This window comes from Rhinichthys klamathensis, unplaced genomic scaffold (genome assembly GCF_029890125.1).
Source record: "Rhinichthys klamathensis goyatoka isolate OS25496 unplaced genomic scaffold, OSU_Roscu_1.1 h1tg000185l_1, whole genome shotgun sequence".
Classification (NCBI taxonomy): Eukaryota; Metazoa; Chordata; class Actinopteri; order Cypriniformes; family Leuciscidae; genus Rhinichthys; species Rhinichthys klamathensis.
The window spans coordinates 377,462-402,244 of NW_026606713.1; the positions used below are offsets into that span (position 1 = coordinate 377,462).

The following is a 24,783-nucleotide window of genomic DNA, read 5'->3' on the forward strand; positions in this document are numbered from 1 at the left end:
CGTGAGGATTGTAATATTTAAAGCAAATGTCAGTAGACCGGGAAGATTTTAAACGAGCCGTTCATTTATAAATACGCAAGATCACTGTGATACAGACCGGAAGACAAAAGACAGCGAGCGCAGCGCTGAAAAGGGGCGGAGCTACATAAGGTCTATGCGAACCGGAGCTTCTAACGGCAGCTACAGTGACACGATGACTTTACCAATCGGCAATTGGCTCTTATTTAGAAGGCGGGATTTATTCCGCCATATGAGCGATGCACTTTTCCCCATTTAAAACAATACGAGTGCCGCGTCTCGTGTTATTCTGTAGTCTTTGGTAATGCTCACCGCTGGAACGTTACCCATGCCCATCTGAGGGGGGTGGGTCATAGGGGATGCTGCGCGAGGAGCTCCCACCGGCGACTGGGACATCTGCACGTTCTGCATGGTCACGGGGTTGAACTGGCCCATTCCTGCAGAGCATGATGGGAATAACACATTGAAAAGTTGATAAAAGGGGGATTGAAGCTTTTGAGTAATTCCTGCGCTACTAGTATGACCAGTCTGACTGCTTTTTCCCCTTCCCAAGTCAACATGAAATGGCATTCATAACCTATTTTATTCCTGTAATATGACATATTTCAGAGTCAAAATCTTCTTAAATCTATCATTATTTGCTATTATTGACTTTAATTACATTAAGGTTGACTACCAATGTGTCAGCCAACGTGCAAAATTTCAGAAAGTCTGCCGCTTCATGTAACATATTGATAAAAGATTAGAAAGATGAATAACGCACAAAAAGACCCAATTTATTTTTATATTGTAAAAATATTTCACAACATTACTGTTTTCCTGTATTTTTGATCAAATAAATGCCATTTTGAGTCTTCTTCCAAAATCATTTTAAAAAAATGTGCCAACTTTTGAACGGTAGTGTATACATGTCTACAAAAAGAAGACTATACCTTGAGGGACCTGCATCCGGGCCATCAACTGATTTGGCACATTGGACATAGGGACAGGTCCATCTGAGGAAATAAGGAATATTTTGAGCAGCTGAACACATCACGAAAGCAGCCAGGGAACATTGAACATCCAGAAGATCAGAGCATTAAAAAAGCAAAGCCACTAACTTGGTGGCCGGATGGCTTGTGCAGGACCCATAGCGTTGGGCTGGGGAAGGCCAGGCTGCTGAGGACCCTGAGCGCCCATCTGTGGCTTCGACAGCCTGGACTTTCTCTTCTCCTCCAGCTCCTTCTGGATCTTATAGATCTTCTCAGCCAGAAAGTGGTAATACTCATCCTGATCACAAGATTTTAAAATATATGAATACATTGACCACCTGGTGCCTTCTTAAGTCACACACACCATATTGAAGGAAAGTTCAAATGTAGCACGATAGTCCAGGTACTTTACCCTGCTGTTGGCCGACTCATACATGTCCCCTTCAACCTTACGCGCGTACGCGACCAAGTTGTCCATGCGTCGGTCCTTCAGTGCTGCAGGGTCAGGCGTCGGGAATATGGCTTGAACTCTGTAGGGGTGTTAAAAGAATACAGTGTTAAGAGAACTGCCCTTGGCAAATCATGATTGTGAACAGGGTTTGAAAGTGACACCCGCCAAATGCGAGTGAAAATCCACTGTGGCGTGTAACGCAATTCAACACATTAGCCAATTCGGCGGGTTATGATTCATAAATTATGTTCGATCACTTCGCATGCCATTGCTATCAGAGCCCTTCCCCTAAACGGAGCCTCAAAACAACGCATAAAGAGGGTCGCGCAATGAGAGAAAAATTAATTAAATTCGAACGCATTGTTTTCTATGACCGTACGCAGACGCACAACAGCGGCGCCCAACTACGACTCCGGCTGTTCAAAATCATGCCGAACCACACCATGGTTTTCCATTAGGATACAACGATTAAGGACAAATATATGTGCGAACTGACTTCACCCTAGGTGATTTGTGTATTGTGCATTTTTCAGAAACGGGTTTGTTTTTGTTGCTTGAATAAATATGCTTCATATAGAGAAATAATATAGATCGCACTTTCTCTTTCCGTTTGCGCTAGGGGTGTAACGATACATCGTTATATCGAGATATGATTCGCGATAAAGAGTTCGTTTTATCCAAGGCTCAGCTCAACTGTATTTATAAGCTATAATTCACCCAAAAATGTAAATTCTGTCATCATATACTATAAGATTTTTATTCAACTGCCAAACACAAATGAAGATATTTTTAGGAAACCTGAGCGATTTCTGTCCCTCCATTTAAAGTCCATTCCTCTAAAATTTAAAAGATCCAACAAAAATCAAAGGTATCGTAACAATAATCAAATGAGCGGTCTAATCCAAATCCAAGTCTTCTGAAGAGACACGATGGCTTTATGTGATGAACAGATTTACAACGACGAGCATACTGTAAATGTTTAGATGCTTGCGTGACGTGCGAAAACAACATGAGTGAGTAAAATAGTCTGGAAAATAGTTTGGGAATAGTCATTTTGACATGCTTTTTTGCGATTAGAGTTGTGATGGATTGCATTGATCATCTGATGCTTGTACACTTAACTCCTCAAAGTGAAAGAGCAAACATTATTTAAATCAGCATATCACATTTAGTTTTAGTAGTATGATTATTCAAAGTGTTTTAGATGGTTTATTCTTATATGTAGAGTGCATTAATAGCAGGAGAGGCAGACATATGACAAGCCGTGCGCGCTATCCAACGAAGGCCTGTATTGAAAGCGCAAATCCTACGTGATTTATTTTCTTTCAGTGACATTACTACATTAAACTACTATATATAATGTTGAATATAATGTTTAATAATGCAATGGGGCAATATTTGTGAGTCCTGATAATAATATTACAACAATAATATTCGTTTAATAATAATAATAAATAAATAAAAACGATTTTGGCTTAAACTATCACGATAAGCATAAGAGAGTTCAGTATGGCAATTTGTATCGAATCGTGGCGAGTTTATCGTTACACCCCTAGTTTCCGCTGTTTTTTTCCCAAATATCTTAATTCAAACTCATTGACGCCACTTGAAGTGAACTTTTGCCTGTATTGTGATTGGATTCACTGTTTTGGACTGCTGCCTTGAACTTGAGAACGCGAGTACAGAATGACGTGACCGGTGTGCGATAAGCCTGCCTTTGAGATGTCCGCAGCGCGGCGCTTCCCGTCTGCTGTGCGACTGGTAAACGCTCCGCCAGAGCCCTAGGAGACAATTAAGAGGCCACTTTTTATAGAGGCCTGTTCTCATAAATGCCGCATGTCCAAGACTTTTGGGCAAAAAAAGCGCCCTAGCGTCTTTATTGCTACGTGCAGGTAAACTCATGCCAATCATAAGAGAAGTCACAGAGAATTTTGTTTTATTTCCATTTTATTTTATTTGAATGATATCTGCAAACAGTGATTGACTGTCGTGAAGCTGAAAGCAAAACAATGATTTAGGATCGGATTTAATAATAAATATATTTAAATCTAAGCTGGTTTATACCTGATATTTTTGTTTTGGCTGTTAGAAGTTCTGAATGGCTGGCAACTTAAGAAGCCAAATTGGCTGGTGAGTGAAAATGTGAAATATGATTTCTCCAACTCACAGCTTGTGCACTAGGTGATTCCTCAAGTCCTGAGTGACGTGCTCGTGCCAGGGCTTCTTCATGCCGGGCATTGACAGCGGTGCAGCTGTGGGCAGGTTCCCAGCGCCGCCCATGTTAGACCCGTCTGACATCATCTGACTGTGAGAGCAGGATTACAACATTAGTTTTCAGAACCTCACTTCCCAAAAATTCATATTTCAAGATTTTTCTACATAACAGGGTGCATAATTTGACAAAAATCTGACAAAGAACCTGGCATATGCGTTTTAAAACAATTAAAAAAATATTCCTCCCTTTTATCATCTCAGATTTCCTTGAAGTTTCAGACACTACAACCCATTATAGCTTCAGAACGGCTGTAAAAATCATTCCACATTGACACCGTTTGCTCTCCTACATTGCTGTACTCTACAGATGCACATTTCCGGCTCTGCAGTGTGTGTGAGAGGTTAAAGGCGAGGGATGAAAGGTGAAAAGACTCACTTGCTGTTGAGGGATGAGGGGAGAGAGGAATCAGTGTGAAGGCTCGTCTGATCGGCCATACCGTTACCGCCGATGTTCATCTGGTTAGTGCCTGAAGATGTTGTGGGAAACCAGACAGGGGTTACACACGAATACACCACATGATGAGCAGCATGAAGTTTCAAAGCATACTGACACCAGATGCAACAAAATATATCGCTTATAGACCAAGATGCACTTTATATGCCAGTTTTGATCTTTCCACTTTATTATGTCCCATCATTACTAAGGTATTTGATGAACTACATTTAGCAAATCTAATTATGCAATAAAAATGATGTTGGACTTGTGTGCATCTTTGAAAGTGTTTGATAAATTGCATTCAGAAATTGTAAATATGCAATATATAGATCTGATTGCACTTGTGTGCATGTTTAGTAAATGGCTCAACGCATTTAAAATGATGCAAGATGAAGTTACAGAATGACGGCAACTTTCAAGGTTAATAATGAACATGTAACATTGAATCGTTCACAATATTCCGCTTTTCCTCAAATACCACACACTCAATAACGCGTAACATTACAGATTCCCTCAGAAGTTGATACCTAAAGAAGTCATGGAGCGCATCTGCTGCTGCTGGGTCTGCGTGGGCTGCTGTCCTGCGACCTGCGTCTGCGCAGCCGGCTGGTTCCCGTACGGGAGCCCGAGTGCTGCGTACGCCCTCTGCATAGAGCTGGGGTCTATGTGTGTGCCGCTGCTGATGGCGGGCGCAGCGGGTTGACTCGTGCCCACGGGGCCCAGCGGAGCCTGCATGCCAGTGTTAGGGGAGCTCAGCATTGCTGCAAATACCACAAAAACACATTTGTTAAATAATAATATTTCCATTAAACCTTTATAATAGAACTAAAATTGCATACTTTTTTCATATCATGTAAATTGCTGCTTCAGATTAGGCCTAACAACCCTTAACCTTGGTAAAATCACTAATATCTACAAACAATATTAAGTAACACTTTACGATATAGTTAATTAGTTGACATTAGTCAATGTATTAACTAACGCAAACTAGCAATGAGCAATACATTTGTTACAATATTTAATAATCTTTGTTAGTGTTAGTTAATAAAAATACTGTGCATTTTGTGCATGTTATTTCACAGTGCATTAACTAATATTAACAAAAACTATATTGATTTTAATTACGTATTAGTAAATGTTGAAATTAATAATAACTAAGATTAATAAATGCTAAAGTATTGTTCATTTTTAGTTCATGTTAACTAAGATAGTTAACTGAGGTTAACTAATGAACCTTATTGTAAAGTGTTACCCATAATATTAAAAAATGTTCTTCATAAATAACTAAAATGTAAATGACTGTGGATAAACGTGCCTGCTAAATACAAATGAAAAATTTAAAACAAACTAAATGAATACATGAAAAAAATATATTTTCTAGTTGCAATTTTGCAGTAATTCCACTTGAACTGGACGCACAAGCGACTGAAGTGGAATAGCCATTTTGGAAACACAGAGCAGCGGCACAGAGCAGAACTGCAAGAGAGACTGAGAGAACGTGCTTCTGTTGCCACTACAGGGGGATTTAAACGATTTGTCCAATCGGAAAGCGGGAGCTCTCTGTGTCCCGCCCCCCTGAAAAACGAAGGGTGGAGCCCCTCCCCCGCGGTGTCAGATTACAGCCCCGCTGCCTGCCGGAATCTGCTGCTGGTCTCATGCTTTCACATTCAGCGCGCAGCCGAGATGCACGCATGACCTACAGGTGGCAGCACTCATACAAACGCACCCGGTCTCTCGAAGCATGAGATGGAGAACCACACAGTAAGTACAGTAACAAACCTGTGTTCACACATTAAACTAATTATTTTGCTTTACCAATTGTAAAGAATGGCCAACGTTGTGCATAATGGCAAATGTACATAAAGAAATTCTTTATGGAAAAAGTAAATAACCATAATTAAACCACATGACAGTGCTGGTGGGACGTTTATGCAATGCCGTAACATATAGCGCCATGAAGTATATCTCTGAAAATGTGGTCAAAATCCTCCTCCATCAAAGAGATGCAGAGAATGTATAGAGTATTTTTAAAATGTGAATAAGACGTACGCTGCTGGTTTCTCTTGTCGCTGGCGTTCTTCAGGGGCAGACAGACGGGGCAGTCGTGCCGGGTGCAGTTCTTCCAGTGCGAGATGATCTGTCTAGAGGAGGCGCAGTGAGCCACTGTGGAAATGGACAAAACAACATAAAAACTTTGTTATGCTGCAAAGAAATTACACTACTGAGCAATCACATACTTCAAAAGATATAAAAAAGGAAAGGAAATATGAATAATTCATGTTTGAACGGTGTTGCTATGTGGTTATTAGGGTCTTGGCAGTTGCTGGTTGCACTACTAGGTGGTTGATTACTGCATACCTGAAACTACAGACTGGTGAAAAATGTCACTGGTGGGTGAAAGGGGGAATTTTTTTAAGTGAAAGGGAGTGTGTGTGTGAGCAAAGTCGAGTGCAAGTGTGTGCGCGCGTTATTGTAACTTAAGTACACTTGACAGTTTCATGCGCTTGTAGTATTTACTAGTGTTTGTTCTAAATGGTCCTGTCGTCTGCTGTGTTCAGACTTCAGTTGTATTTGATTACTGCATTCAGGAAGTGTACTTTCTTGGAGCAGATAAAATAAAAAAGGGAGTTCATATTAACTGCCAAAACAGCCCTGACCCGTCGAGCCATGGACTCCACTAGACCCCTGAAGGTGTGCTGTGGTCTCTGGCACCAAGGTGTTAGCAGCAGATCCTTTAAGTCCTGTATGTTGCGAGGTGAGCCTCCATGGATCGGACTTGTTTGTTCAGTACATCCTACAGATGCTCGATTGGATTGAGATCTGGGGAATTTGGAGGCCAAGTCAACACCTCTAACTCATTGTTCTGTTACTCAAACCATCCCTGAACCATTTAGGGGTGCACCAGGATGCATTAACCCTAAAGAGGCCACAGCCACCAGGGAATACCGTTTCCATCAAAGGGTGTACATGGTCTGCACCAATGCTTAGGTATGTGGTACGTGTCAAAGTAACATCCACATGGATGGCAGGACCCAAGGTTTCCCAGCAGAACATTTCCCAAAGCATCACACTTCCTCTGCCAGCTTGCCTTCTTCCCATAGTGCATCCTGATGCCATGTGTTCCCCAGGTAAGCGACGCACACGCACCCTGCCATCCACGTGATGTAAAAGAAAACGTGATTCATCAGACCAGGCCACCTTCTTCCACTGTTCCGTGGTCCAGTTCTGATGCTCATGTCCCCACTGTTGGCGCTTTCTGCGGTGGCCAGGGGTCCGCATTGGCACTCTGACTGGTACTATGCAGCCCCATACGCAAAAAACTGCGATGCACTGTGTATTCTGACACCTTTCTATCAGAACCAGCATTAACTTCTTGAGCAATTTGAGCTACAGTAGCTTGTCTGTTGGATCGGATCACATGGTCCGAGCCTTATTCCAGCCTTCGCTCCCCACGGGCATCAATGAGCCTTGGCCGCCCATGACCCTGTCGCCGGTTCACCACTGTTCCTTCCTTGGACCAATTTTGATAGATACTGAGCACTGCAGACAGGGGAACACCCCACAAGAGCTGCAGTTTAGGAGATGCTCTGACCCAGTCGTCTACCCATCACAATTTGGTACTTGTCAAACTCGCTTAAATCCTTACGCTTGCCAATTTTTCCTGCTTCTAACACATCAACTTTGATGATAAAATGTTCACTTGCAGCCTAATATATCCCACCCACTAACAGGTGCCGTGATGAAGAGATAATCAGTGTTATTCACATCACCTGTCAGTGGTCATAACGTTATGCCTGATCGGTGTAATTTTAGTTAAGTTGGCTGGAGCTTTTTGCAACATTTTCCAGTGTAGACAGTGAGATTGATTAAAATGGGAGCAATGTAGTTTTGCCAAACTTATTATTTAAACTTTTTTCCATCTCAGTTTGTGCCGTGGAAATGTGCGGAATGGGTCCAGATTGGACGCCAAAAAAAGCTTATTAGATTAAGGTACCTAGATATGTTTCAGGTCCCTCTAACAATAGTCATGCTCATCTTAGCAAGAACCACAAATAAACAAGAGACATTTTACATTCTTGATGAACAAAGTTTGTTTGCATGCATTTAGTTTTTTTTTTTTTTTTTTTTTTACATGAGAAAACGCTCTGTCCAAATGATATCACGTCAAGGAGTAAAAGCGGCTTCAATGTTCCAGACTCCATCATACTTAGACAGTGAGGCCACGAGAGTCAAGATTGAGTTCCCATGTTTACATGAAGCTTGAGTGGCCAGCCAGACAGTTCAACAACACAAAGATGTACAGTCATTACTAAAATATGGTTGTGGATAAAGAGACATGTGGTTGGATGAATACCCAAGCACTTTCAGATCGACTCAGAAATTACATAAGACCAAGAGTTGTATAAAATTCATAGCTTGGGTCAATTGTTGGAGTCCAGTTATATATTAACATAACTGGTGTCATTCTGCCTCTCACCTTGGCAGGATTTTCCCGCCTGGCAGTGGGTCATGTGGTTGAGGACGTTCTTCATGGTGCGGCAGTGGGGCAGGGCACAGGCGCGCACCTCTCCGTTGGCCTGCTCTCGCCGCTGGCACTTGTGGGCGTGAAGCAGCAGGACCAGCTGCTGCTGGATCAGTTTGCGTTTCTCCGGGTCGGCCGTGGGGCCTGTTGACACCCCCTGTCCCGGGACCATGCCCACCGAGGACACCTGCTGCTGCAGCTGGAGGAAAGAGTTTAGATTAGATAGAAGCTCCATTTCTGTTTTAATGTAAAGAAGAAATCTTTCTAAACACTCTTAGTTGGTTTGAACGATAAATCTACTGTAACATTAAAATTAAGATACTTTGTTAGCCTAATTACATTATGCTGGAGCAGTCTAAGTCAGTTTTCTGATCTGAATGTTCAAGCACAACAACAATTTTAGACTTAATTCGGCAGTTTTGTTACTTTTTACGTCATATTCTGCTGAATGTAAACGTGCATTTCAATTAGCTCTCCAAAATAATAATTAGCTGCTGAATAGATGCGTGACGCAGAGACAAGAGACCAGAAGTGTTGTGGACTGAACCAGAGCCCGCTGTGGGGGGGTTACTCACCAGATTTGGCACGCTGGAAGCACCCTTCAGGGTGGGCTGGAGGCTGTTGGGGAGAGCTGCCTTGTTCTGGATCTGAGCGTTTAATCCAGCGCTGGACATCTGCTGGACCGAACCCTGTGCATACTGCTGCCCGAATGGGCCATTAGGGGTTGCAAGACCCATCTATGGAAAAAGAAAAAAGAGCTTTAGCATCAATAAACCTCACTAGTTCTCATGCATTTCTCCCAAAGTTCAAGAAACGGAGCAAATGTGGCCCAAAACAGCTTTAACGGTAGCATTTCAGTTAAAATTCATAGAGAGCATTCTGCAGGCACAAGGTTCAGCCCTCTGCCAGTGTAACGTAGACGCTGTCAAGCCAAACGTTCATAGGTCAAAGAGTGTACTAAAAGATACTGTCATCAGCTGCTCGGTGACATCCGTCTGCTCACACACGAGAGGTGGATACAGTTTTAGCTTTCAGTGTAGCAGAGCTTGAGAACAAGAAACCACCGGCTCTTTATAAAAACACCAAATTAAAGATTCACTGATGACGCAATATATAGAATTTATACACTATCGTTCAAAAGTTTGGGGTCAGTAATATAAAAAAAAATACAGTAATATTGTGAAATAGTTCTCTATTGTAATATATTTTAAAACGTAATTTATTCCTGTGATCAAAGCTGAATTACTCCGGTCTTCAGTGTCACATGATCCTTCAGAAATCATTCTAATATGATGATTTGATACTCAAGAAACATTTCTGATTATTATCAATGTTGAAAACAGTTGTGCTGTTTCATATTTTTGTGGAAACCATGATTGTATGACCATTTAAAGCGATCGTGTCACTTTAGAAAATATTGACTAAACCGACTGATTCATATGGATTCGTTTTACGATCTCTTTATGAACTTTCTGAAGCGTCAAAGTGGTAGTTGCGTAGCTGTCAATAAAGGGATCTCTCAGATTTCATCAAAAATGTCTTAATTTGTGTGCCGAAGATGAACTAAAGTCTTACAGGCTTGGAATGACAAGAGGGCGAGTAAATGAAATGATTTTAATTTTATAGGGCTCTAGACTCATTCTTTACACAGGTTGCACTGGTGACGTGCGAGGTTTCACTTCCGGCGCTTTCCGGAAAAGACCGAAGCGCCGGCGCCATCAGATCACTTGGACCTGGCTGTGTTTACAAGAGGTAAAAACGATATAAATATTGTTCGTTTTCTCACACAAACCGCTCGTTTCGTGTCTTAGGCCATCAATGTGTACTTACATTTACGAGTCATTAAATCATGTTTAATTTAGACTTCTCTGTGCATGCTCTTTGAGGTGGACCCCATAGACCTGCATTATATGACTGACAGACAAGAACGGTTTGACCTAAAAATATCAAAATTGAAAATACTGTGGACACAAAGACACCTACATCTTGGATGCCCTTGAGGTAAGCTAAAATATATCAAAAATTAATTTCAAAGTGAACTATCCCTTTAATATCAGGAGGCAACGTAATACGCACATGATGACAGGGAGGTGACGGCGGTGTATAAATCGAGTTACCCCTTCGACATCTGCTAGATTTACTGAGATTTCTTATCCCGTGCGAATAGGCCATTAATATTACATACATCTTGTGGTAAAATTACATTACTCCATCCACCCTTGTAAAACTAATCCCGTCCGAATAGGGCTTTAATCTCCATACCTTAGTTTTGCACTGATGTAAAAAGACTGACAGTGACGAGACCTCATATTAGCAAAATGTTTTAATCTTTTAACAATCAAATGTGACAGGTTTGCTGCGATATTCGGTGTTACACAGGTTTACATACCCACCGCCCCCACCGTCGTTTTGATTTTTTTTATAGGCATTCATAACGGTGTCCACTGGCAAGGAGAGAATGACTACGTTTACATGCAGCCAATTTTCGGGTTATGGTCGGGTTAAGGTCACTATTCGGGTTTCTAAAACATTAGGAATAACCCGTTTACATGCGTGAGTCGAGAGAGTTTCTCCTGTATACATGGAATTGCAATATCCCGATGTAAACGGCGACGCACGGTTAGCGTCAAGACGTACGGACAACCTTAAGACGCACTATGCGTCATTTCCGATTCTTCTTCCTGTATCCAAAGTAGGGATGGGCATTTTTCAAAAATAATGCATTCGAATATTCGGGCTCATAGAAATCGAATATTCGAATATTCGTTTAGCCTATTTACATGACATTTAACGAAAAAGACGTTATTTTTTTAGTACATTTTTCAAAAAGTTTTTGTCACCATTTCTTAACAAGCTTACGATTAGGCAATACACAACAAGCTTACAATATATGTTACAGTTTTCTTTTAGTTGAAAACATTAAACAGTTGGCCTATGTGTAAACAAAATATAAATAACAAAAGGATTTAAGCTCAAGCAGCGCGAGCGGGAAAAAAACGCCTAATAAAGCAGAGTAGCAGACTGCGCCAGATATCGAACAGAACGTACACACACACTCGAGTCAGCATGATTATCGTGTATATTGTTTCACGTTTATGTTGAGAAAAACAATAATGTCCACATGCAGGGGCGCCGCCAGCAATTTATGCTCGAGTAAGAAAACGCGCTGCACTGACAGACGATTCAGAGACACAAGCGGTCACGGTGTTATAAGAATCTAACAGCACTTTGCGTTTTCTGTTCTTAAACCTGTCTCTCTCAATGAAACTTAAGGGAAGTATATGTCTATAAAAATAATTTTGCTATTAGATTAGTATCATCTCTCGGAACACGAGCGCTACAGCTGCGCTTACCTGCAGTCGTAGTGATGGACAGCTGTCTTTCCTCAGTCGCCTGCTGTTTGGATTTCATGTGATTTCTCATTGTGTTGATGATATTATAACTCAGATTAATTAATTCATTTGATCAAAAGTAATTCCATTCTGTAAGATCATTTAGTAACATAATTTTCAACTAGTAGTCTAATTCCAAACTTCGCGAGGCAGACGACGACATTATGTGATCAAATACAAACAACTTGTTAAACACGCGCCACAGCGCCACCCAGAGGATTTAGTTATAACTGCGAGTTAGTGCTTGGGATTTATCAGGGATTCACTGCATTTACGGCCAGCAAAGCATTTAGGCTACGGCTTCATAAATTCGATAAAATTCGAATAGTATTTTATTTTTCGAATAATAATTACAGATCGAATATTCGAAAATTTGAATATTCGTGCACATCCCTAATCCAAAGACAACAGCAATAGCAGCAACACGCTGATAATGAATAGTTCGGGGCAGATAGCGATCGCCTTTGTTTGCGCTTTGGTGCTGGTACTGACCTCGCTCCAAAAGTATGCTGTGCTGCGTCTCGCCATGTTTACTTCCGGTATACTGCACGCAGGTTTTTGTATGCGCCGAGAAGTTCCTCTACTCAAAAGACCAAGATTCCTTGCGAATAGAACATGCGCAGAACACAAATCACTATGGGGATATGCCGATGCGTGTTTACATGACCAAAAATTCGGGTTAGAAAAGGGGTACCCCAGGTATCATATCCCGGTTTTTAAAATCCGGGATATAAGCATATTCGGGTTTTTGCAGGTGTTTACATGGACGTGCGCGACCGGGTTATTGCTAATATCCCCGTTTTGAACGGGTTATTGGCTGCATGTAAACTAGGGATGTCAATTTTCACAAATTCCCATGATCGATCGTCGTTTAAATTAACGATCAATTAATCGATTAATCGTTAGCCTTAATACTGCAATATGCGTCTGCTGCAGTGCATATGGCCAACAGCATGACAGCGTCTGCAAATGCTGCTCAAACCGCTATGTTCCTCACCAAATTAATGAGAATGGTTTTAATCTAAATAAAGGGCTAGTAGGATTGTAAAATGTTTCGATGTGTTTGATAATTAAATTACAGGGCTCGAATTTCGGAGCGATATTGCGCATAATTCTAATAATTCCCACAGGTCTCCCATTTATAATGCAGGAAATTACCGCAATCGTAATCCACACAGATTATAAAATCAAATCATTCTTTTAACAACTATCTTCCAGACGCAATTTCACAAACAGCGTGAGTGTTCAGCGGTGCCGCGTCTTCTATCTCTTCTCTCAAAATGTGTTGTGCAAGGCAAGCATCAAGCGCTGCGGCGATAATACACACTCGCGTTTAGGAGTCGGGACATGACGGAATATTCACTTGCACAATCGGGCCAGCAGTGCATCGTGACTGAAGTTTACCTTTGCACGTCGTTTTAAGTCTTACCAGTTTAAACATTCAAGCGATTTTAAACTAATCAGTGCTCGCACGCTCTCTGAGATTATTTTCTATGCGCACATTCATAGAGAATCCGCCTCAAAAACAGCTGGCCAGTAACAAAAGTTATTTTTCGCGGATTATATTGCTTTAACACGCAAAATTGTGTCAATTTCGGTCTTCGTGAGTATACTCTAAACATAGTCGGTTTTGTCTTTTAATAAGCATAAAACGCATGCCAGTATAATGAACACAGGATCCGTGCACTAGCTCATTAATTTAGTTGTCAAAACAACAAAATATAGCTTTAAGTTAAAGGAATCAGGATTAATAGCCTATATATATTTAATTTATTCAGGACTAAAATACTACCCAGTGTTATTTTCCATTTGATTACTTTATTCAGTTTCTGTAGGCCTATATGAAGTTAGACCCATTGAAAAACTTTTCTCTTTATTTGTCTTTATTTGTATCTTTATTCTATTGTATTTATTTGTGCTACTTTTTTCAATTTAATTAAACAATTTAAATCAAGCTTCCTTGTGTTGTGTAAACTCTTAACAACAATATTACCCCATTGTAAAAATGCAATGAGCGCAAACATTTAGGCAAGATAAATGTAATTTTTGTTTGGAAAAAATGCCCCCCGCCCTTCTCCCCCTCAAAAAAAAAAAATCCCCCCCGATTTCCCCCAACGAAATTCAGGCCCTGAATTAAATAAAATATTTAATAATCAAATATAACGACTAATACAACGTGTCACCAACGCCGCCTCAGATGCGCTTGTCAGAATGTGTGACTTGTGGACGCGTGCTCTTCCTGGAACAACGCACTTAAAACGGCAACTAAACCCAATGAATTCACACCGATTTAATAAAATAGTGTTCTCATGTTATGTAATATGACAGTCCCAAATTAATCCTCGTTAGTCGTGCATTCTGCTTGAGCGGCGCGCGCTGAATGAATAACTTAACCGTTGAGCACTTTGCTAGCACGTTATTTTACTCAAAGAAACGCATCCTATGAGATTGATCAGATATATACAAAATAAACATAATATTACAAATTATATCTGCACAAAATGACGTGAATGCACAAGTGAACTTGAACTAAGTTACGTGCCATTCAGAATGACTCATGTTGTGGACGCGCTCTTCCTGGAACAACGCGACACGGCAACAAAACCCAAAGAATTCACAATGTTGTACAATATTGTTCTCTTTATAATGTTATATAATATGACAGTCCCAATAGTCGTTATTAGTCGTGCATTGCCATTTGAGCTGCGCGCGCTAAAGATCACGCTGCGTCAATTCTTAACCAAATGCATCCAATATGAGATAAATCAGATATAGATAGGCACACACAAAATAAACTATTACAACTTACATTTGTACAAAACAAAAGGCAGCGAATGCACACGCAAACTTATAGTCATGATGAAGGTGTAAAATAGTCCCAAACATAACTCCGGCGCGCTCGCTTACATGTTTCGCGGTTGAGCAGCACGCACGCGCATGAACCTGCTTAATCGATGATCGATAAGGTTTATCGATTAAACGTGTTATCGACAATTAATCGATCATCGATTAATCGTTGACATCCCTAATGTAAACGTAGTCAATGTTTTAGGTTCATTCCTATGTTAGCTCAACTTCCATTGGAATTAATTGAAAACGCTCGCTTTGCTCCACACTGCAATGAATTTGCTTTCGAATTAGTGATTTAAAAACGAGGTGTAAAAGAGGGAAAAACTCCAACAGGACTAACTACGGGAGAACAGCCGATTTGCCGTAGTCGACAATACGTGACAGATGAGGTAAATCCCTAATGCAAATGCAGGTAGGCAGACACTCGCGAGTCGCGTCAAATTTTAACTCGCACGTTCTCAAAAAATGGTGGCAGTCTAGAACCCTGTTTAAGGTGAACAATCCCTTTAAGTTATTCCAAAGACACAATGTAAAAGAACGAAAATATTTTCAGTGTAATTCACCAATAGAAATAGAATGAGCGGGTTTAAAAAAAACAGTGTCAGAAGGATAACTGTTTTCATTTTTGTGGAGCGATCCAGAATCACGAGAGGAAAAAAGTGATGCTTTTTGATTAAACATTACGGGGTCAAAGTTTTTTTTTTTCGTTTTTTTTTTTTTAATTAAACATGCACAGATGAATTACTCACAATAAGATCTAATATGTGCATTTAGAAAATAGACTGGTGAATTTTTCTTCTCATGCCAACTTTAAAGTGTGCCATTAACCATCATTTAATGCAAAAGAAAAATTAAATAAAATGAGCTGTTCAAGTAAATGAACATCTGCATTAGAACCGGAGTTATTTACACCACTTTTCCCAGCACGGTTCTGCAGCAGAGCGTCAGATCAGAGCTCATCCAGCGGCGTGTGTAAACCAGCCCTTCCCCCACTGTCACTAATGCAAGCCTGCAGCCATTAGCGCTGCACACACACACACACACACACACACCACTGCTGAACGTGCCACGCTGAGGAACTCCCTGTCCTGAGCAACACACATCTCTGCTGCCCGTCGTTCAACACGCTCCGTGACGCCATTAAAATAGCAAGCCATAAATCCTCTTCCACATTAATCTGGCTTTTCTAACAAGCCACAACTACAAGCAGCAATTTTATTGGTCATTTGGCTTTTCATTTTTTGCTTTTTTAAAATCAACACAAAATTAAAATCTCATTGGGCCAAAATCTCATTCCAGTTGCTGTCATTTTAAAAATGTACTTGTTATGATTGGCTGTCATTTTAAATTTAATTTCCAGTAAGCGAGAACAGAATTATTTGACACCGGAAAACTTGACCAAAATATTACAGATGTATAACAACAGGAATTTTTACTATTGCTGTTTTTATAATCGTTAGAAATAAAATAATATACATTTTATAATGAAGTTTCTTAAATATTCTTTATGTGTATTGTGTGTTCCGTCTCTGCTCTCAACTTTAAAACTTGACGTCTCACTTGCAGTCAACACTATCAAATTTAGCTACTATTAAACTCATTTCTTAATTATGAAACTTATATAAACTGCATATGAAATGCGTGACAAATGTTAGTAAAATACCACAAACTAGGGTTGTGACGGTGAGGATATTTTCCCACCAGTTAATCGGCGTGTGACAACACTGGTAATACTAGTATCACCGGCGGGGGCTTTTAAAAGGCTAATTTGAAAACGAAAGTAAAATGCTTACGTCCGCACTGACATTCATAATGGTGCGGAGCAGAGCAAGCGTTTTCAATTAATTCCTATGGAAGTTGAGCGTCCACTGGTATGAACTGTAAATGCTCAGTCTGTTCTGCTCGCTCTGCGTGAGTGGACACTCACCGTTATGAATGCCCGTGCGGATTTTAGTTTGGCTTTTAAATTAGCACCAATTCGGGGGCGGCTTGTTTGATTGGTCCGTCGTCTTGTCTTACCGAGTCCTGCTGCTGATCTGTGCTGCGACTCTCGTTCGGTTCACGCTTTATTATGCAGACTCGTTCAGTTTTTAATTGTAGAGTCTGTTTTCTAACTGAACTAACTGATTTTATTAGTTATTACTATTTATCTATAATCTAACCGGTGTTGCGGCTGAACACTGGTAACACCGCCAACACAGACTATCGCAGCAAGCTTACCACTAGGGCTGCACGATTTGGGGAAAATGTCATATTGCGATTAATGAGGTCAATATTGCGATTGCGATATGCGATATAATAAACAAATGGTTTCATGAGTCAACTTGCTTGGTTCTAAAGTAAAATGCACACACAGATTAGTGATCATTCTGTGTATTAATGTGTATTTCTCAACTCAAACTAGCAACAACAACTAAATGATTGATAACACCTATAATGATCAATAAACCATTGATGTCTGGATAAAAATGACGACACCCCCCACATTTTAAACGTTAATTATAGCCATCCAACATTACAGTGATTCCATCAATACAATTGAAAGCTATCAACTTTTAAAATATTTATTAGGCTTAAAAAATAATAATAACAGCTTTTAAATTAAGTGAACTTCAAACAATCCTCACATAAAACCCATAATAAATGCCATATTTACCTGTGCCCTTCCTGTCTTAACAGGTAGGATTGAGGATTTATATACAGATTTATATACAGAAATTGAATAAAGTTATCAAACAGTCTGCGCTGCATGAATTATAAATTATATATTATAGACTAATCCTTATTAAACCCACAAAACTTCTTTAGTCAAGAGCAGTGAGTAATTTTCTGTTCCCTTTGTTCTTTGATTAACTTTACTGACAGAACGCTTTATTTGCTGCTGGCCCTTTAAGAGCAGCCGTTGCCGAGACGCATATCTCACACGCGCCTCATTCTCTCACAAGCACAACTCTTTTCGTCCATCATAAGACTGCTCTTATGTTATGAAGATAATCGACAAAACGACATTTTGGCATAATTGTGTGTGTTATTGTTCGTTCAAGCTCGAAAGAGAACTGTATTCTGGCACCCGGTCTGTGCATGCGCAATTATACTGACGCGTGTTTTTCTGTGAGTCACATTCAGGACATTCACAGGCAGCGCGCTCTCTTTTGACTTGTCGTGCAAAATGGTTTTAAGGCATTTGCACGAATAAGAGCGGGATCATGTAACACTAGTCAAAGGATGACAAAAAAGAAGAGATGCTGTGTTCATATAAAATCGCGGCATTTTGCGTTATATAATCGCATAGGTTTGACATCGCGATTACGATTGCGATTACGATTGCGATTCGATTAATCGTGCAGCACTACTTACCACAACAGTGTTTCCCCTACAATGTATTCAGCAGCGGCGCAGCTGGATTTTCAGCACCACTGCAAAATCTTCACATGATCAGTAATATCAAGACATTCACTTCTTTCACTTACACAGCTAAAAACACTGAGACATGGCGACCGGCGGCGCTGCTAATGCGGTGGCTCTGAATCCACTTGTTGACAAGAAAGGAGGAAATATTATGGAAATATTTTAGATTAGGCTAATGTCAAATTCGTTATTTCAAATGTAGGCCCGCGGCAAGCGCGCTCATGCTCATGGTTGCATAGCAACGACAGACGCCACGGGAGACCAAGCGCTTGTGGAAAGGAGAAAGCGGTACGAACTGCGCTCTCCATGAGGACGAGGAAGTATCAGCAAATAATTAATTGATTTCTAGCCCTTGCATTAGCTTTACTACTAGATATATTTATGGAGATGAGAAATAAAAAGCCGCCCTGTACAGCTATGATCAGCTGTTCAGCCGAGCTTTCGATGTTACGGAAAGGCCGAAGCTGATCGGTTGGTTTTTGTCACATGACCGGTTGAGATGTTTTCATCTCGCCACGGCATAGCCACGTCACTTCTATTATGAGCGCGCCTACAATTGACATAACGAATTTGCGCGCAAAAAAACGCGATATGTGAACGGCCCCTAAAGTGGACTCGGGTGCGGTTGTATCGCGGTAGTTTTACAAGTAGCCTACATGAGCACAGTATCGGACCAACACCCGAGTAACTTACTGGTATCAGTTTTGGTGCATCTCTATTTATGTCATTATTAGTCGGTCCATCAGAAAAGCAGTTCTAGGCTTATTCTTGGCTGGATAACTCTTAGCAGTTTTAAAAAGCCCTTTTAAAATTAACAATTCGCACAGTTTTGGATTAAATAAAACAACAGTCAAGTCAAATAAAACGTTTTATCTCCTGTATAGTTTGGTAACACTACAATAAGATACCATTCATTAACATTACTTAATGCGTTACTAACATCAACACATTGAGTGAACAATATATATTTACAACATTAATTAATGTTTGTGAATGTTATTTAATACAAACAAACACTTGATTGTTCATGTTTGTTCACTTCATTCATTGTCCATTAAATAATGTTAACAGATACAACTTTTGATTTTAAAAATGTTTTAGTAAATAAAATAAAAATTAAATTATAAAATGAAGGTTTCTGTTTGTGACCGGTTCAAGGTACGTGCTGCAATAATCATGCTTTGAATCTGTTGATGGTATGTCATATTTGTATGTCTCAAAAATATCCATTTCTATCCACAAAACTTGCCAGAAGTCATGGTTTAAGGGGTTATTTAAAAAAATTTATTCCGGAGGTGCATTACCAGGAAGAAGTCTGCAGCGACCCTCGCTTCAGTGCGCATCGAGGGCGAATATCAACTTTAAAGGTGGGTGCTCATGAGCACCCTTCTGAAACCTAAAATGGACAAATGGGACATCCTTCAGTCTCTTGGACTTCACGATCACACGCACACGGTGGCCATTGTAAGTCAACAAGACCGAAAGACCATATGAAGGGGCCCATTTGGGACAGGGACAGGACCAAATGACGTTCCCTTCCCAAAGTGCACTTCAAGAGCGCAAAAACACATGAAACACGGAAAAATCCGGCATATTGTTTTACCAGAAGATCGAGAATAATAACGAGGTTTATTTGTTATTACAAATGAAAAATGCATGGATGAATCATTCACAATAAGATCAATGAAATGCATTTAAAAATGGATAAGGTGAATATTTCATGCTGACTTTAATGCTGCAAGTCACGACATTACCGATGCTCATGTGTAAATAAATGGCATAAATCACTTCTGCCTACTAACAGCCATTCAAATATATCCACCGCAATATAAACAGAATAGCAAAATCTCACATTTCATCCATCGCACAATATCATACAACCCAGTCCTAACATTTAGTTAGTTTAATAACTTTGAATAATTAAAATATGTTCAAGATTAATTTAATTAGACATTCTTTTTGATGCTTAACAAAACAGAACCTAGAAAAACCTAAATGAAAAGCCAGAATTTGTGAAAACCATAACACAGATTTCCTATGAATAGCTTTAGGACACAAGCAAGAGCTCAGTACAGACATACTATACTGTATACCACTACACTGAACACAAGCCCTGACACTCTGATGTGGACTCATCTCACACACTTCACCTGCACTTGTGACTCTCATAATCTGTGTGCAATGCAAACACACGCCACACTGCTGACAGCACATCTATTCACCTCTGAACAAACAGCAGATATGGAAACCCATGAAACACTCTGGCAGCCTGTGTGAAGTTATTCACAATGTTTAATTTGCCAACTCCATCGATTGACTGATTTCTCAATATGAACCCAACACCCCAACACAAGTGCTTGATGAGCGCTCACTTCTGAGAAAATCACATTGCGAGTAGCAGACTGGTTTCCGATTGGTTTCCTGTAAAACCACAACAGTCAGACACATGCGATAGCCACAGCTACCTTTCTGTGCAATCTTTTCTTTACAGGGGTCATATAATGCCATTTTTATACAAGTTAATATGATTCTTTAGGGTCTAAATGAAAAGTTTGTAATATACTTTAATTAAAAATTCTCATTTTTAGTATTGTAAGAAAACACTAATTTTACCTGGTCAAAAACAGCTCTGTTTTCAGCACACCGTTTCAGTGCATGTGTCTTTAAATGAAAATGAGCTTTGGTCACTCCGCCCCTCCGTTCTGCGTGCGTTTTGCACAACGCACGTGGAGTGTTGCCTTGACAACAGTTGAGGGTATATTTTGGAGAAAGAATGGCAGCGGGAGTTTCTGAGGACACATTTGTGCAACCGTATCAATTAGATTTTTTGACATTACTTCTTAATCAGTAACAGACAGCGTTATAAACCATCTACAAAAGCAAGCTTAGTGTAGTGTTACCACGTTAACTTTAACACCTGCGTACACAGTTTGTAATAACACAATAACCATAACGCATTGTTCATTATAAACGTGGGATTATGAAATATATTGAGAAGGTCGTACATAGAAAACATGCCGTATTGTAGCCTGAGTGTAAACCTTAGACGCATTCATCGTGAAGCGTGCAAGCGATTTGCAAAGATTAAAATAAAGGTTAATAAAACTTTACACTCACTTCTTCTGGAGGTGCAGCAGGGGCATGAATAGTTGGTACCGATTCTTTTTTCAGGAGCAGCTTCTTAGCAAAACCAGCTCATACTGACCCTCGTTTATAAAGCAGTCTGGTGAGAAATGATTTGCGCAAAAATGAAAGCATTGACGTTGCTCGTGGGGAATATTCCCTTCGAAAACAAAACTCCACTGTGTCTTCAGCGGTTCGGATTTAGAAACATCAAAATGACTGCTGTGTTCGTTATTACACGCAAGTAGTGCTGCCGCGATTCGACCATGCAATTTAGTCGGCGCCAATTTTTTTAGTCGACGTATCGTTTTACTATTATCCGCATATTTACTTTTGGTCTCCCGTCTCAAACGGCTCACTGTAATTCACCTCCACTCACCAGTCTGTGCGCCGTGTGCGCCCTGCTGGTTAATCTGCCATCCTCTTCCTTGCCCCTCCCCCGCCTTCACTGCTTTGATATAAAAAATTGCGGAGGCAGGTGACGGTGCTTTCACACTGGGCTCATTTGCTGCGGTCCGAGCCCGAGCGTGATTGTTCCCGGCGCCCCCGCAGCGTTGGTCTGGTTTCACACTCAACTTAATTCTACCGAACCCTAGTGTGTTTGCGTGCATCTTACGCCATCGCAAACGTGCACAGCGCATGATAGAAAACAGAACGCGGGTCAATATATATTAGGGATGCCACAATTCTCAATATAATATTGAACCGTTCGGTACGACATCCACGGTTCAATACGCACTTGTGAATTGCGGTCTTTCGGTTTTACGTTTAAATAATTTATGTGCGTTTTATTTCTCTCCGAATTGACTGTTTGTGTGTGCCTGTAACGAGCTGAGATGAGGAAACTCCTCCCAGCGACGGCCGCGAGTAAGTTAGGGGGAGCGGGCGCGGCTTAACCATGATTCCACACTTTAACATGGCGAGCGGCGGTGAAGTGAGGCTACAGTACGAGGAAGCGCCGGCGTCTTTCAAATCCGTGGTGTGGGGACATTTCGGTTTTGCCGTTGAGTATGATACCGAGGAAGAAAAAAGGTAAACAAATAAATGACTCTGTGCAAGCATTGTTTTACACGTGTAGCCTACTCAAACGGAAACCTCAAAATACAGGAATAGATAGCTGACCTAAGTGAAATTGCACTTTACATTCTGAATGAAGGACACTGTAGCTACTGGATTACTGTTAAGTTTAATTAAGATGGTTTATTTATGTTTACTGAAGTGCAAGTATGTTTATTTGAAATGGTTAATTTATGTTTACCAACTTCACATGTCAAGTCAAGTCATCTTCATTTATATAGCGCTTTTAACAATGGAGATTGTTTCAAAGCAGCTTTACAGAGATAAACATACAATTTACGGTAACAGAGATTGTTTTGGCTTTATAGCGATTTTTGAATAATGTTATTTCCAGCTAAAGTTGGTTTTGATTGATTCACTTCCAGCAAAATTATCATTTGTTATTACATTAGGGGCCACTAAGACGACGGCGTTCTCTCTAAACAGACTTTAAACGCGAACCTGTGACCTGATGGCGTTCACATGCGCATTAAAAATTGATTCTATAGTTAAATTCGTTTGAATATGTGTGCGCAGGTTTGTAATTTCCCAACAAACCATGCCTAAACAAACTACTTGTCTTGCCTATAAATTTGATACAGAATTTTATTTTATCACTTCGAGGTACGCGAACCGGATTTTCAACAACGCTTTATCTATGTATGTTTATTTTCAAAATTTAGGAATTTATGTGTTCCCGGTTTGTACATGGGCTACCAGCAGCTGCGAAATGTCAGTGTTAATTTTATATTACACACTAGGAACTAGTGGACTTTTCTTAGCTTTTAAGTAAAATATAGTATTGCAATAAATAAAATAAAAGTATTGCAATAAATCGTTTTTATTTTTTTCTCCTTAACCTCTTACTGTTCCTATTGGCTAAGCATAGAATAACAAAAAAACACTCTTATGTGTCAAGCCATCAGAACCGAACCGAAAATCGTGGATAAATAACCGAGGTATGTATTGAACCGTGGACTAACTATATTGTTGCATCCCTAATATATATATATATTAGGGATGTCCCGATCCGATCACGCGATCGGAAATCGGGCCCGATCACGTGGTTTCAGACTCAATCGGAATCGGACGTTACCTCCCGATCAGGACTCGGATATATGTAAATTAGGGGTGTAACGGTAGATGTATTCGTAATTATTGAACCGTTTCGGTACGAGGCTTCCGGTTCGGTACGCATACAAACCGAACGATTCCTAGGACCATTTTTCCTGCAGACAAAATCCGCGCTGGCGCGATCACCACAACGTTGCGCAACATCAAATGGCAAATGTAATGAAAGCGGAACGAAACTGCGCTTCTCATTATATTGTGCTTAACGGACCATTTATCAGTTCGGACCAGCAACATCTGTGCAGCGCAAGATCAAGCGACACTGTGCTAAGAGATCCTGTGAAGAAAACATTTGAATCCGCCACTGAAGTAATAACATTGCTGCGAGATCTAGTGAGAAGCTTACACATTTCTCCGTTATTAACCGTAGATCTCTATTAGATCAAACAGCGCTGACGTGGGAACCAGGAGAAACATTGTGCCGTGAATGAACATGGATTTAATGTTGCACTTCAAAACTCAAATATTATATAAATATATATTTAAATGTTATTTTTAATGTGATTACCAAAACATTATTTGTTCATCCTTCAAAGATTATAAACCTGAAAGTTTCAAGATGTAGGAAAACTCAAACTTATTTAAAAATAGTTTTTCTTTTAATAAATAGGAAATTTCTCTGGCATTTCTTTCTTTTTGCTATATCGTATCGAACCGAACCGCAGATTTTGTGAACTGTTACACCCCTAATGTATATATGTATATATATATATATATATATATACTCATTTTTTTATACACTTTTAAAACATTTTTATTTTTTGTTTACATGCCTGCCGGGTATTTTAAGTTGAGGTGCTATTTGTTTTTATATTAGACTTTTTCTATATTTACTGTTGCACTAAAGTCCAAAAGTGAAGATTTTATGTTATTTATTACTTGATTGTTCAAGCTACCTCACAGAAGTGCTCTGATTGTTAACAGAGTTGTTGAATGTTAAAATATGGTGAATTAAATAAAAAATAAGGAACATCCTGGATCTGTTTTTTCTCTCTTCTTTATTCTTTTTTTATGTATTATATAAGTATCGGATCGGGACTCAAAATCAAATGACTCGGACTCGAGGGCAAAAAAACCTGATCGGGACATCCCTAATATATATATATATATTTTAAATTCATTCTGTGCTATTATGTGCAACTGAGTGAATA

The 24,783-nt window shown here is 40.0% G+C and overlaps 1 protein-coding gene across 9 annotated transcripts in view; it reads right to left on the reverse strand.

Moving 5' to 3' along the window:
• crebbpb (CREB binding protein b) overlaps positions 1-24,783 on the reverse strand; it is an 81,042-nt gene that overhangs the window by 14,319 nt on the left and 41,940 nt on the right. For 5 of the 9 annotated variants that reach the window (XM_056261706.1, XM_056261709.1, XM_056261707.1 and 2 more), the window contains exons 3-13: positions 9,248-9,409; positions 8,628-8,871; positions 6,200-6,313; positions 4,678-4,911; positions 4,091-4,181; positions 3,608-3,745; positions 3,156-3,221; positions 1,402-1,519; positions 1,119-1,287; positions 951-1,013; positions 331-455 (exon numbers count right to left, since the gene is read on the reverse strand). In XM_056261706.1, coding sequence (XP_056117681.1) covers positions 331-455; positions 951-1,013; positions 1,119-1,287; positions 1,402-1,519; positions 3,156-3,221; positions 3,608-3,745; positions 4,091-4,181; positions 4,678-4,911; positions 6,200-6,313; positions 8,628-8,871; positions 9,248-9,409 — 1,524 coding nt within the window. The remainder of the gene's footprint in view (positions 1-330; positions 456-950; positions 1,014-1,118; positions 1,288-1,401; positions 1,520-3,155; positions 3,222-3,607; positions 3,746-4,090; positions 4,182-4,677; positions 4,912-6,199; positions 6,314-8,627; positions 8,872-9,247; positions 9,410-24,783) is intronic. The other 4 variants (XM_056261713.1, XM_056261711.1, XM_056261712.1 and 1 more) reach the window with 1 other exon arrangement.